The 14369-nt window shown below is 43.3% G+C and overlaps 1 protein-coding gene across 1 annotated transcript in view; it reads right to left on the reverse strand.

The window, feature by feature from the left end:
- Nucleotides 1–6814, reverse strand: part of GPC1 (glypican 1) — a 245336-nt gene extending 238522 nt beyond the window's left edge. Inside the window, exon 1 of the mRNA XM_048506840.1 lies at nt 5913–6814. Within this exon, the coding sequence (XP_048362797.1) occupies nt 5913–6072 (160 nt within the window). The 5' untranslated portion in view covers nt 6073–6814. The remainder of the gene's footprint in view (nt 1–5912) is intronic.
- Nucleotides 6815–14369: the final 7555 nt, after the last annotated feature.

Genomic DNA, 14369 nt, shown 5'->3' on the forward strand with positions numbered 1-14369 from the left:
CCCTCCACCTGTTTATTTGCAGAATTTCTGTTTGTTTTTTTATTTGGGGGGGGGGTCAATCTTCAAAGCGTCGAGTATACGAGGAGTACAGAATCACAGCACAAGACAGTGAAGCATTGAAGCATCTATTCAACACAGAACTAAAAAAAAAGGGGGGGGTAGGGTTAGCAGCCAGGAATCATTTTGAGGGGGTGAGTAAAGGTATACATCGTTGTAAAGGGGTGGGTGGGTTAAAATGTTTTAGAAATGTTTTCGAGGATTTGTGGGAAAGGGCCAGTATGATCAAATGAGGAAAGTGGGGAGCTCAGAACTCTTGGGTGCTTAAACTCTTCCCATAGCTAGGATTAGTACTCCTATCAATTGACTGGTCGAATATTGTAAATTCACTGCCTATTAATTGATATCATTCAGATATTCAAGGAAGCCAAGAATGCCACGGTCTTGGCAGAAGCATACATTGATGGATTCCACACAGGCCAAATATAACACATGTGGGATGGTATATAAACCTTTTTGGGGGGGGAGGGGGGCTTTGCACAGGTCCTGTTCCCAAAATTAATTTGGCTTGTTGTATTCCCCTCAATCCAGGATTTTCGAAGATTGCTACAGCAGCAATTATTTTGCATACTCCCACACGAACACAACAGACAGAAGACACTTTTTCCCTCTCTTCTACCCGTTCACTTTAAATTCTGTGCTGTCCACTGTCAGGGAGAACCTGCCCACGTGCCATTCTGTGCAGATCACCCAGTAGGTTGTGGGCAGATTTTCTAAGTGCCTGACAGGGTACAAAGTCCCCCAAGCACATTTTGTCTCTGAGGCAGTGAGTATGACTGATCTACAGCAACACATTCATTATTGCCTGGCCACTGTATAGGTGTCCCTTTTTCTTTTTTGTGTTGCACATGCGCAGCCACACAGGTGCAGCTGATTGCATTGAGGGACTATTGTCATGGCTATGGAGGTTCATCTATGTATGCCTGTACAGCTACACATGCGTCGCAGGAAATAAAAATAAGAAAGAAGTGTCTATGTGTGAAGGTGTGAAAGCAACCTGGATTGCCACACAACACCCCAGCAACCTGTATTGTTTCCATGGCCTCCAATCGCTGCCTGAACAGGTAAAGGACACACATGTGAATGGGATAAAGGAAAACAGGTTCCTTTATAATGACTGCAACCTGCTATACATTCGCTGTGCAGAATCCACCATTGTGTGTTACATTATTCATAAACAACTAGCTACTTTTATAAAAGGATTTTTTTTAAATAGTTGATGTTCCTTTGCTTTATAACTGATTTAATTTATAATTCTGTTACTGGACACTCACTGTGATATTCCAGAGTAAACCAAAGAGAAGAACCATCTGATGTATTGTTCATATATATAGAAACCTAACTTAATGCTCCCAAGTAATAACAGTTCTTTACAGTTATATTATTTTGCAACACCAGTTTCTTAATGTTTTTGTATTTAGTGTGCATCAAACCTATTAATGGTTAAAGTATCTTCGATATAATAATCAAATTAAATCTTTAAAAATCCTTGAGGGTGATGAACATTTGCCCAGCCAATAGATTAAATCTTTTTTCACTTATCAAAAAGCCAAACACTACGTGAACACATTGTCATGTCCACAGCATGTTGACTCATAGTGTCTGAATATCAATTTTAAACAAGAAGCCGCAAGTTCTCGTTGACTCTTGTATTCACTAGACGACTTATTAACAAAACGCAGATGGGACTTTCTAAATTCTTATCAATTTGAAGGACATATGGCAACCACCAACTAGGAACATGAAGCATTCCTTTTAAAGTACACAGCTGGCACTGCTAAAAGCAGATGGCTCATGAGGCAGCCTTCTCCCATTCTTTCCTCTGCTCATTTTCCACTTGCAATTCTCCTTCCAGCTTTCATAATGCTAACTGTCTAACATCACCATGCATGATGAAATGCTGTCAAAGGCACAGTTGTTCCTGACTTCTGTGATTTCTATATGTGCTCTAATTCTTTCGGCATATAACAGACATTCCTAAAATTATCTTGCCACATTTTTTGACTGATTTTGTTTCAAAATGTGTGAAATAATAAGACAATGGACTTCAGACTGAGGATACCTGACATTCTTTATCTGTGCAGCAAATTAAATATTTCAGTTACAGTATAATTACATTCTGGGGACACGGTATACCTGGCAAGCAGAATGAATGAAAATTGATGTTTTAAACCAATTTGAACAGATTTTTAAAATTTCAGTTGTAGTGACAAAACTGCATAGTAATTATTAAACAATAAATTAATTTGAAAAGAAATCTAAATATCAATGTTTTAAAACCTACACATAACCTCTTAAAACTGAAAATGAACATCTATTTTAAAAACAGACTGAGTTAAAGGCTATATTTGTATGTAAGAGATAAAGTGATGTTGGAAATATACTTGAGTTATTACAAGTGACAGTTCTATACTAACTGTGGAGATCCTACCGGACCAAGGAGTGGCAATTCACTACAGAATCTAAGAGCTGCTCTCCTGTAAGTCACCTGGATCATCTAATAACAACTCTTTTATGTGTTCCATTCTCAAATTATCAATGTCTATGGTTCTATTATCTAAGCAGAGCAGACATTTACATTCTATGAAGAAACAGTATTTTGCCCAAATTACTAACATCCATTGCCTCTGAACAGCCTTCAAGTAAGTATCAGTGTGTTCCCATCTCCAGTTTTGACAATTCCTCATAGAGTCCACCCTCCAAATCAGCTATTTACTCCAAGGGAGCTAATCTAAACAGGCCAGAGATCAGTTGAAATCCCGGGGGATCCCTAAGGGCCCACCTAGATGGAGACAACTCTTAATTTCTTATATATGCGCAGAGTATCAGATTAAATTTGTCTCTAGAAATAATTTTGCTTTGCTTGTGATCCAAGATTTAGAGTTAGGTTCCAAAATTATACTATGACTAGACTTAGTTACAACCTAATATGGTTTTGTTACAGCTATCAGTTAGTATGCATGTTTGTTCAAGAAATATGAATTTCCAAACAGAAAATTTGATCTAAATCTCTCTCTCTCTCTTGTTCACTTTTGGTAATTCAAATTAATACTTTAATCAACTTTTAAGTCAATAAATTCTGCAGACAACAGATTTAACAAGAAGCTCAACAAAAAGGCTCCTAAGCAGCAGAGTCAAACAGAAACAATGAAATAGAAGACAAACAAATTTCCAGCATATCATGCTCCAAAAATAATGGCACTGTTATTTAATGTCAACCAGACGATGCCGAATGATGCTGCTTCATCTACAGACCCTTTAGCATATTATTTTAATGTTGTGATTAGAGTTCAAATTATGATCTGCAGACCCAGGTTCAAATTCCTACTCTGTTATAGATGCTTAATGAGTGATCTTGAGTCAGTCACATACTGTCAGAATATGTGAGTCTCAACCTTATATCAGAGAGTTGCTATGAGGATAAAATGAGAAGGATAAAGAAAGATAAGTTGCTCTGGGACCCCAGGGGGGAAATGAAGGGTATAAATGAAGTAAATAAGTAAATAAGCATTTAATGATTTGTGTGTAGCATAATTAATGCAGATGGACCAATACTCAAGGCAAACCTATCTGTTTTGCAGGAATCTAATATTGAAATGACCAGAAGGGAAAAAAAATAGTTGCAATTCAACTTCTCAACAATTTCTATATGCTCACTGTACGTAGCTGGGGAGGCAGAACTGTGATCTAAATATGTTCATGTATGATAGGTTAGAAATATGCCCCACTGGCTTCAAAAGAACAAACTCTCAGAAGAACAAACTCCCAAGTATTCATGGTATTGAAATTAAGAGCAAGTGAGCAAAGTCTGCTCACTTTGCAAAGTTTTGAACAGACAAAGCAGTTCCTTGTTTCTAACAGGTATGTCTTAAAGGTCATTTGCCAATAAAGTTAACATATTTCAGGACTAAGAAATAAGGATCTAAAGAACCTGCAGATATTGCACATACTAACAATGCAACTGATAATGTTCTCTAGGGGGCAGCCTTTCCAATGCAAAAAGGTATGTTTGCTTTACCTCATTATAATGCACTTACCCAGAAGGCTCATTTGCCCTTAAAAGAATGAATATTGGAGCATTTCTGCTGAAGGGGCTATCAGTCTTCTTACCATGCACCTCCACATTTAAAAATAATAAACATTCTTACTAAGATGTCATTATGAGATTTGATTAAATGGAGTAACTAATTGTTGATATTGGTTTCATCAGAACTTTTGACTGCTCTGTGGAACACTCTTCATTGTAAACCACCTTGTATGCTCCTTTATAGAAGGAGATGGTATAAATTATCTAAACAGATGGGAAAAAATTAAATGAAAATTTACCCATGTATATTCATTCCCCATAATTATGCCCTGCCTTGGTGCAAAATTATAACTAAGGCTGTTTACAGCATATTCTAATTACAACCACCAATTCCAGTCCTTAAAACACCCATCCAAAAGATCAATCCAATACACACAAGGACTAACAAAGCCATGTTTATCTTCTTAGGCAAGAAGAAAATTATAGAACTTCACACACTTCATGCTGACTTATCCAATTGAAATTTATGGGGCTACAATGCACCTGGGAGTCATGTCACTGAAATCAATAAGATTTACTTCCAAGTAAACACAACCAGGACTTGGTGTGATCTTGATAGGAAACTTGCGCTGGTTGGCTATTGCTGTCCACCCTGCGGTAACCTCTGGAGTTTCAATGATGAAGTTCCCACAGCCAGTCAAACTTACAAAAAATATCATTTTTTGCTCTTAGATTTCATAAGTGTCAAAAGAAGTGTAAAACCCCTGTGCTTTAATTAGTCAAAAAGTAGAAAGAATCTTAAATATCACTAAAGGGCTGCAGAGAGTTTCCTCAGCTAGAGTTGCCCACTTCAAACAGTTGGGTGGTTGTAGTTTCAACAACTGTCAGTTGGTTTTTAAGAAAACCATGTCGCATCTTCTCCTTTATTACCTTGTGGCATCCTCTAACTTAGGAACTAATCACAACAGTTTTTCATTATCCACCACACTTCTGACTTAAATCCTCTAGAGCATTACTGCCATATGCTAAGGACAGAGTTTTATTTTTAAAACCACATCCCCAGTATTATGCAGGGAGGAGAGAGAGAGGGTTGACGGGGAAAAGAACCTCTCTGCCTGACAAAAGGATCACATAAAACTCAGGGAACAATGCACACTGTGAGGCAGTGGTGGCACCAAGGATGATCCTGCGTTTCCCAGGAACGCCTGACACACAGAGATTCCAGCCCTTCTTTCAACAAGGAGGCTCCAGCAGATGCTATTTTTTTGCAAGAAAAGCCACAGCACATGCTGAAGTTCCCGGAAAGACTGACTACTTGCAGACAGTGGAGGTTATATTGTGGGTGACAAGCAGCCAACATCAAGTGGCCATAGCACCATTTACGGAAAGGCATCAATAGGAGTCCCACAAAGAACTTGGGGAGGGGGGAGAGCTTAACGAGTAACGCAGCGCCGTTTTCAAGCGAAGCTCCTGCTTTGTGAGAGACTTCACAAAGGGGCCTCCAAACAGTCCTGAAATCACGCCCCGGCCTGGGAAACCTTGACCCTAATCTCAGCTGTGCGAGGCTGCGATTTGCTGACTGAAAAGGCAAGGGCCCTCTCCACGTGCTCAGAGGCGCTCTTGATTTTCCAAGGGTCCGGCGCTTGGGGCTAGCTGCCGGGGGTCGGAGAAATCCTCCTCTCATTGTGAGCGAATCCAAAAGCCGGTTGCCCGAATAGCGCAGCGCAGCCCCACGACGACTCCTGGCGGAAAGGGGCAGCGGGAGCAGCTCCCCATCTGGCCCACCCGGGGCGGGAGGGGAGCAACCGGCCGGCCCGGCCCTACTCACCGGAGATCTCCGCCTGGGGGACGCCGCTCGGGCTGAATCCCTTGGCTCCGTAGAGTTGCCGGAGCTCAGAGCAGCTCCTCGGCTTGTTGCCGCCGTCGCTCCTCGCCGAGACGGACGCGGCGACCCACAGCAGCCAAAATCCCCACGAGAAGAAAGGCATCCTGGCCGCAGATCCCCAAGCGGGCTCTCTCTCTGTGTGTGTCTCTCGGCGCGGGCTCCGGCTCGCTCGCTCGCTCTTCAGCCCGGCTCCGAAGGGTGACGGCGAGGTGAGGGCGACCCGGGCGCTCAGTCCCACCTCCCCCCCAGCATCCCTGCCTCCGCCCGCAACCCTCCCGGGGGCAGGCAACAAACAATGGCAAGCCCGAGCCAAGCGAGCCAGCCGGGTGGGAGAGGGCGAGCTGACCGGCTGCAAAGAGCGCAGCGGGGGCAGCAGGCACTTCCGACAAGCGCCCTCGGGGCCAGGGAAAGGAGGCGGGCACGGGGGTCACTTCGAACTGCTGCTTTCAGGAGCGGCGCTCGGGAGACCACCGGACGGGCAATCCGCGGGCCGGGTGGATTTGCATCGAAGACCCGGTCCAAGCTGTTTTTCCCCCTTGCCCTTTTCTTTCTTTCTTTGCGGCGCTCAGCGTTTGACTACAAGGCAGCTCGCATCTTTCAGGTCTCGCCCGGCGGTGGAGAAAGGGGGACTTCTGCCAAGGATGCTAAAGAGGACGCCCCACGCTGGCAAGTCCCAGTTCGAGGCTGGAAGCCGGCCGGGCTAGGGAGGCAGCCTGGGCAAGCGGCGCCGGAGAAAAGCGCTCGTGCGTCCGTCCGTCCGATCCGGCGGCGGCGCCACCACCTGCGAAGCCAGCCAGGCACAGAAAGAGAGGAGGCTCCACGGCGAGGCAGGGCTTCCCCTCCGGACGTGGCATCACGCCCCCCAATAACCAATCGGCGGGCTGCGTGGCCCTTGTCTTTCGCCCCTCCCTAGCTCCACCCCCGGCTCGCTCCATACTCCGCGCTCGGATATGTCTTCTTCTTTCAGAAGTCGCTGCTGCTGCTGCTGCTGCTGCTTGGACTGGTCTTTGATGGACAGGCGGATGCTACCGGCCTCTCAACTGCGCTCGAAGTGCGGCCCAAACTAGGGTTGCGCGTTGCTGGCTGTCAGACGAGCTTGCCTCTGAATGGAGCCTAGTGTGTATTGTGCGCCGCTGGATCTGGTGCGGAGGGGAAGGAGTCAGAAGGAAGGGCTGGGCAAGGTTTTGTGCCGGGCCGGCGATGGTTCGCACACGTGTCCGCCCCCCCCCCCCCCCCCATAGCGTGCCCGCGTATCCATTGCACAGCTCATAGGCAAAGCTCGCTTTGCAGTTTGGAACTCCCTTAGGTGACCCGCAGGGTTATTGATCTCTTCGCCAGCTCTCGCTCGCTCGCTCTCCATCGTGCGTAACTCAAAAAGCGTCCCCGAAGATCTGCACGGCGGCCGCACACCTCCGCTATTGTTTCAGCTTCGCTGCATCCCCCTCATAAGCACGCTTGATTGACTAAGATGCTGGTGCAAGCTTCTTTCATTTCACTCCTGAGCTGCTAAAAAAGATTAGCATTGACTGAGCAGATACCACGGCTCCAGTTTCCAGAAAGGCATTTTAAGGCAGAGAAATATTCACTGCGTGGGAAGAAGGGCAGGGGGAGGCTTTTCTCTTCCAAGATGTTGTGTGTTCTCCGTTGAAAATGTGCCGGTACATGCTGGTGGTCTCTCTCTCAGCAGCAGGTCCAGCACAGGAACAGCCTGCCTGAGTTCTACAGAATGCTAAATTTGCCAGTGTCATTAAAGCAGGAGAACTGTGGTATTCTGGCGACAGACCACGTGCTACTTCTTGAATTAGTTCCCTGCAATGGACTGTAATCCAGGGGAATGGTGCATATAAAGATGCTGGAAGTCACCCCTATATAATGCCTTTATACAACTAGAGAGTCTGAGTTCCACAAGCCAAAGAGTTGCAGCCAGTTTGGTGCTAGACATCTCCCACAGGTTGAGACAGCTCAGGACATCTTTTCTGTGTGATGCTGAACCAGATTCTTGGAGCCAGATTCTTGGTAGTCCAAAAGCAGAATCTTTGCAAAACCTGGAAGGGAAATGATTAATACAGGGGAAAGCGGCTTCAGTGAAATGAACATATCACAGAGTGGGAAGTGTCACAGCCTTAAGAAAGACTTGGGCAAAAGGGCTGATTCAGGGGATATACTAAATGAAATGACAAGAGTGCCCACGGGGAGTAAAGAATATGCTTGAAGGACCATTGGATATACTGGGAGTCAGGAATGCCAGGTGACTTGCATGAGCTCCATTGGAAAAAAAATACAGGATAAAAAAGTTGTAGTGAAAGTGCAAGATAGATTCTGATAAATGCAGGATACATTTTGAGCACAGGTCCCCAGACTGAGATGATGGTCCCTGGGCAAAGATAAAAATGTTCAGGGACAGTAATGGTAGCCCCAAAGTGGAATGATTCTTTAGATGGGAATCAGTACTCTGAAACTGGAATGACACCCCTCAGAATGGAATGATGGCCACTGGGATCCTATAAACTTCTCTGGAATTGGCAGGACAGCCTCCAGAGAAGAAGGATGGCATCAGAAAGTACTACTGCATAAGTGTTCTAGGACTGGAATGACAGTCTTAAAGGATGAGCCAAAAGCAGAATCTGTCTGGCTCTAGTGCAAGGTTAAAAACTCTATTTTTAATGAAAATGACTAAAACATTCAAATAACAGACCCACAACTCTTAATCAACAATAAAGTATACATATTAAAGATAACACCAACAAAGCAATGAATAATACAAATACAGGGTATCCCAAAGACAATACTAAGATATCAAGTCTTCAATAAAGGTATAACTTTCAAAGAGATCCGCTAATGGTATAGATGCGAAGGATACCAAGTGTCTGATGCCAGTAAGTATTCAAATGACAGCCACTGTGAACATATAAACTACTATGGAACTAAAATGGCAGCTGTTAGAGCGTAATGCTGGTCCTTGGGATTGGCATAATTATTCTGGGACTGGAAAACCAACCACCAGAATGGAAGGACGGCACATAGAAGTGGCATAGAATTCTGGAACTGGACTGGTTGCATAAAAGTTCTAGTCTGGGAGTAACAGCCCCCAGAGAGGAATGCAGCCCTTGGGTGTAGCATCACTGTTCTGAGACAAAAATGACAGTGCTCAGAGTATAGTGACACTCCATGGAAGTAATATAAATGTTTTGGAACTACAGTGAAAGTCCCCATAGTGGAATGATCTTCCTTGGGACTTGATAGTCTGATATAGAATCAGGATGACAGCACCCAGAATGAAATGATGACTTTTGGGAATGACGGTAAATCTTCTGAGACTGGTGGTCAAGACCCCCTCCAGCCAGCCCATTAATTTGACCCCAAGTCCTCTTGAGGAGAATCTTAAGAAGCCAAGTTTAATAACAGGAGAACAGAGCAGTTTCCACGCTCCTGAGCTGCCTGCCAAGAATGCATCAGTGCCGAGGATGTACCAGTGGCATCTGAATGCCAGACTCTGCAAGGGAAACTCACTGCCAGTCCTTGAATCAGCCTCTATGCTTCCGCCAGGCAGATTCAAGCCCAGGACTGTAGCCCCACACAGGACCCTCTCCCACCATAGGAACAGTGGAAGCAGAAGTCCTGGGTGGCAGAAAGGGAGCAAAATACCAGATAAGCTAGGTATAACCCTGTTTTCCAGTCAGTTAGATGTAACCTTGTTTTCCAGTCAGCTAGGTGTAACCCTGGCCGTTTCCGCACGGGCAAAATATGACGTCGTCGCAACGGAAAAAGAAGCGTCAGAGCGAGAGCGTTCGCACGCGCAGCGGCGGAGGTGCGCAGTCGCGCCGTCGCGAAAACGCTAAACCGGCGCGAAGACGGTGTATTCAGAAAACGCTTAAAACCACTCTTTTTTCCCCATGTGACGCATCGACGCCGCACTCGTGCGAACAGCCGCCACGGGGCTGTCGTCAAAAATGGCGTCCAGACCTGCACGGTCGCGCAGGCGCAACGTCGCGAGACGCCGCTTCCGCAGCGTTTCCGTGCGAACCGTCACATTTCTGCGGGGCTGCGGACGCCCGCAGCTCCGCCTGTCTGTGTGAACGCTTTTTTTGGGATGCGTCGCAATTTGCGACGTCATCGCGTCGCTGCTTTTGGCCGTGCGGAAACGGCCCCTGTGTTCCAGCTCTAGCTTATAGACTCCAGTTCCTTGCTTCCAGCAGCGTGGATGAATATATCATAACTAGATACATGAGCATGGATCCATATGTTATGTGATTTTTATCCAGTGCAACTGGGTAATAGGTAACTTTGAGTTATTGCAAAGAAAACGTCATTTAATTTCCAAATCAAATCAAAAAAACCTTTATTAGGCATTTGTTATAAATCACCTAGCCAGCTCACACAACAGCAGGAAATAACACAAATGATTGATCATAAACATTAAAGAAAGAAGAAAAAAGAAATTATCCAAAGTTGTTGATAATCAATTCCTGAAAACTCATGGCAGCTAGGAATGTTTTCATTTTGTGAGTTTAGCAACTGTTTAAAATGCACATTTTCAAATCTTACATTATCATTTCACAACTACTAACATTTAATATTTTCACACTATTTTTAATGTCTGTCACTGAAATCATCTTCTGAGTCCTCAAGTTCAAGTGTAAAGTCCACATCTGTTGTTTTTTCTTCTAATTGTCTCTAAATTACACATAGAAAGTAAGTCCACAAGACAAACATGGAGCGTGGTGTTTCACTTGCAAATACAAACCATAGTATGAGTACATCTGTGTTGTTTCCAGTCATAGGATGTTATTCTAATCTGGGAGTGTCATTCCAGTTGCAAAGCAATATACGTGGGACTTGGGACTGCTGTTCCAATCACAGAGCAGTTTATTTGGTCCCAGGAATCTTCATTCCACTGTGGGGATTCTCATTACAATCCAGGGATCTGCCTTGCACTCTGGCAGCTATAATTCCCAGAGTGCCAAACTCCTGATAGTGGCTGAATTACAAGGATTACAACTAATCGCCAGATGACAGAGATCTGTTCACCTGGAGAAAATGACTGCTTTGCATGGTGGACTCCATGGTATTATACCCACTGAAGAGGTATTATACCATGGTATTAAACCCTCTCTCTAAAATCCACCCTCTTCAGGCTCTACTGCAAAGCCTCCAGCTGGCAGCCCTGTTCAAGGCCCAGATCAGTTTACCTGGCCTCGGAGCCCATCATTCCTCTGTGGTATCCTCATTCTAGTTTCAGAACACTGACACTACTCCCAGGGGCTGTCATGTCAGGCCTATAGCAGTGTGTCTGATACTGAGGACTGTTGTTCCACTATGGATCATTCCCATTGCAGAATACTTCTGTTCCCTAAAACTGTCATTCCACTACGGGGGCTGTCATTCCAGTTGCAGAACACATAAATTCAAAGGGATTTTCATTTCACTCTGGGGACTCTCATGCTAGTCTCAGAGCACTGTTTCAATTCTAAGGACTGTCATTCCAGTCCAAAAGCAGTGTGTGATCCCACTGGGACCATCCACTGTGGGGGCTATCATTCCAAACCCAGGTCAGTTTATCTGGTCCCCAGAATTCCATTCCATTTTGGTAGTTCCATTTTCTGGAGCAGGTGTCTTGAAATCCATTCCATGGTTTCCCAGCAACATTTATCTGCTGTAATTTATTCTCTCTCTCTCTTTCTCTCAAACTGTAATTCCATGCTGCAGCAAAATAAAACATAAATCTAGTGGCACCTTAAAGGCTAACTTACTTTAACTAGCATGGTGTGTACTGGTTAGAGTAGGAGTCCCCAATCAGTTGCTTATAGATGCTGTTCTGTTCCCCAAGCAAAACTGTTTCTGGTGTCCTGTGCCCAAGATTTAACAGTTCAAATCAAAGGTTTAATATTTAGAAGAATGGAGACCCTAACTCCTTGGTGGCGAACCTTTGGCACTCCATATGTCATGGACTACAATTCCCATCAGCTGCTGCCAGCACGGCCAATTGGCCATGCTGGCAGGGGCTGATGGGAATTGTAGTCCATGACATATGGAGTGCCAAAGGTTCGCCACCACTGCCCTAACTCCTCCATGGGTCTGTTTAAAATAAAGTACTTGCTTGACTGGACAGTAGAAGCTGTAGACTTTTGTTCTTTCTCTGACTGCTTCCAGAAAAGTCCACTTCTTTAAGTTCCTTGAGTCTTTATCAGGCTACTATTCTCTGTAAACCTCAACTTTGTGTTCTCTGTACCTTTGACCTGGCAAAATACTGCCACCTCCTAACTCCTTGGGCACCTGTACTGAACTGAACTGAGTTAAACAGGGGCATTGCTGGGAGATAACAGAAAGACTGCCTCTTGGGAAACTTCTTAAAGGGACAGGGCAAACTAAAATTCCCTCCCTTTGGAGACTTTACGGAGGACTAAACCCATGCTATCTATGGGAAACTGATACTTAACAATGAAAATAATAAAGGCTTCTGTGGGGGCATGACAGATGCCATGATATTCAGTGACACCCACTAAGAGTTCATAGAAAGTGATCAACTGGGGTTCTTGCCCAGGAGGTCTTGTGATTGACCACTGGAGATATAATTGGCTATGCAGATTAAAAAATTCTACTTAAATGGCATGTGCCTCCACAGTGTTGGATTTGTCCTCTCTCATTCCTTTTTCTCAGTTCATTTTTCACCTCATTTTGCTCCTCTTCTGCCTTGCACCCAGGCTTCTCTATGTGGCTGTCTCTGCCTCTATCACAGCCATTTTGTGGGTTAACTCTGCTTCCTGTGGCAGCCATTTTGAGCTTCTGCCCACCCTGTGTCAGAATGCTACATGTGTCCACAGCCTCAAAAAGGTTGGGGACCCATGGGTTGGAGTGCTGGACCCTGGGGACTCAGGTTTGAATCCTGTTTTATTACGGAAGCTTGCTGAATGACCTTGCATGAGTCATATGCACTCAGTCTAATCTACCTTACTGGATTGTTGTGAGGAGAAAATGGAGAGAGAGAACAAGATAATGTTATAAGCTACTCTCATCAAGGAGAAAAGTAGACATAAATGATGTAAGTAAATAAATATTACTAAGTAAATAAATAAAGCAAATAAATACTATACCAGCATAAACCTTCTCACGCATCTAATGACTCTGACTTACAAAAGCTTACAGTGGAATACATTCAGTTGATTAACTTCTCTTTTACTAAGGACAACTGGACTGATTTTTTTAAAACTTAGATTCAGTGTTTTAAGTTAACAAACTCCAAAACTGGGAAGCAAGGCATTTGCTGTAGACATCTTTTCTGCAAAATATGTATGATTCATCACCTTCTGAGTAGTAATAAACATATGCATGCCTGCCTCTAGGTTCTGGAGAGACACTTCCAACACACAAATGTGGTCTGCGAATTATGTTCTTATTGTTTATTGAAAAGGTGTACTATTTTTAGGATATTGAGAAAATGGATAAGAATTACAAAGGGAAATGTTAGAAATGTAAAGAAGTGGATGTTTTGTTTTACCATTTGTGGTGGACAAAGTTAAACAATTTTTTAAAAAAATCATTCAGAAATTCAGAAAACTTTAGAAGTCAAATTTGCTATGCCAACACTATATTATATATTGTCAAAAATGTCCCCAAAATCTCAGAACCGTTCTAATATTTTATAATGGTGACCAGAGTAGTACTTGAAACAAACTGGAAGGCAGAAGTATGTCCAAGTTGAGAGAACTGGAAAAGTAAACTAGTGGAATATACAGCAATGGCAAAATTAACAGACGTTGACCCCTTCCGCAGAAGTGCAGAATAATGCACTTTCAATCCACTTTCACAACTGTTTGCAAGGGGATTTTGCTATTCCGCACAGCTGCAAAGTGCATTGAAAGTGGATTGAAAGTGCATTATGCTGCATGTGTGGAAGGGGCCTTTGTGGATAAGTGACCAATTAAAGAATTTCAATGTAAATGGAAAGCGTATTATTTATATTATTTCACAAAAAAAGGAATAATGATGAAATGTGAAGGATATCACTGAAATGATGTATTTAATTAGTCAAAATAAAGCATGGTATGTAAAAAGGGTTTAAAAATAGAAAAAGGGAAATCAGTGATTAACCACACTATGAAAGATGATAATAATATGCCAACACAACTTTTATTTTGTGAGAAAATTTTCATAAATTTATAATAATAACCTTTCATCAGTATTTTTTAACTTCGTTTGGATTATTAGAATTTATTTTAATAATGGTCTTTATTGGTAATTGTATTTTAATTTTCATATAACATTTTCTATATAACTTGGTTTCCACTCTTATTCTTTAGAACTAATTGTAACTATGATTTGATTGCATCTTCTTTTTTATGTCTGGTAATTCTTATCTATACAAATACAAAAAAAAGAAAATATATCTTATTTTTGAGAGCC

The sequence above is a fragment of the Sphaerodactylus townsendi genome, linkage group LG08 (genome assembly GCF_021028975.2).
Source record: "Sphaerodactylus townsendi isolate TG3544 linkage group LG08, MPM_Stown_v2.3, whole genome shotgun sequence".
NCBI classification, from domain to species: Eukaryota; Metazoa; Chordata; class Lepidosauria; order Squamata; family Sphaerodactylidae; genus Sphaerodactylus; species Sphaerodactylus townsendi.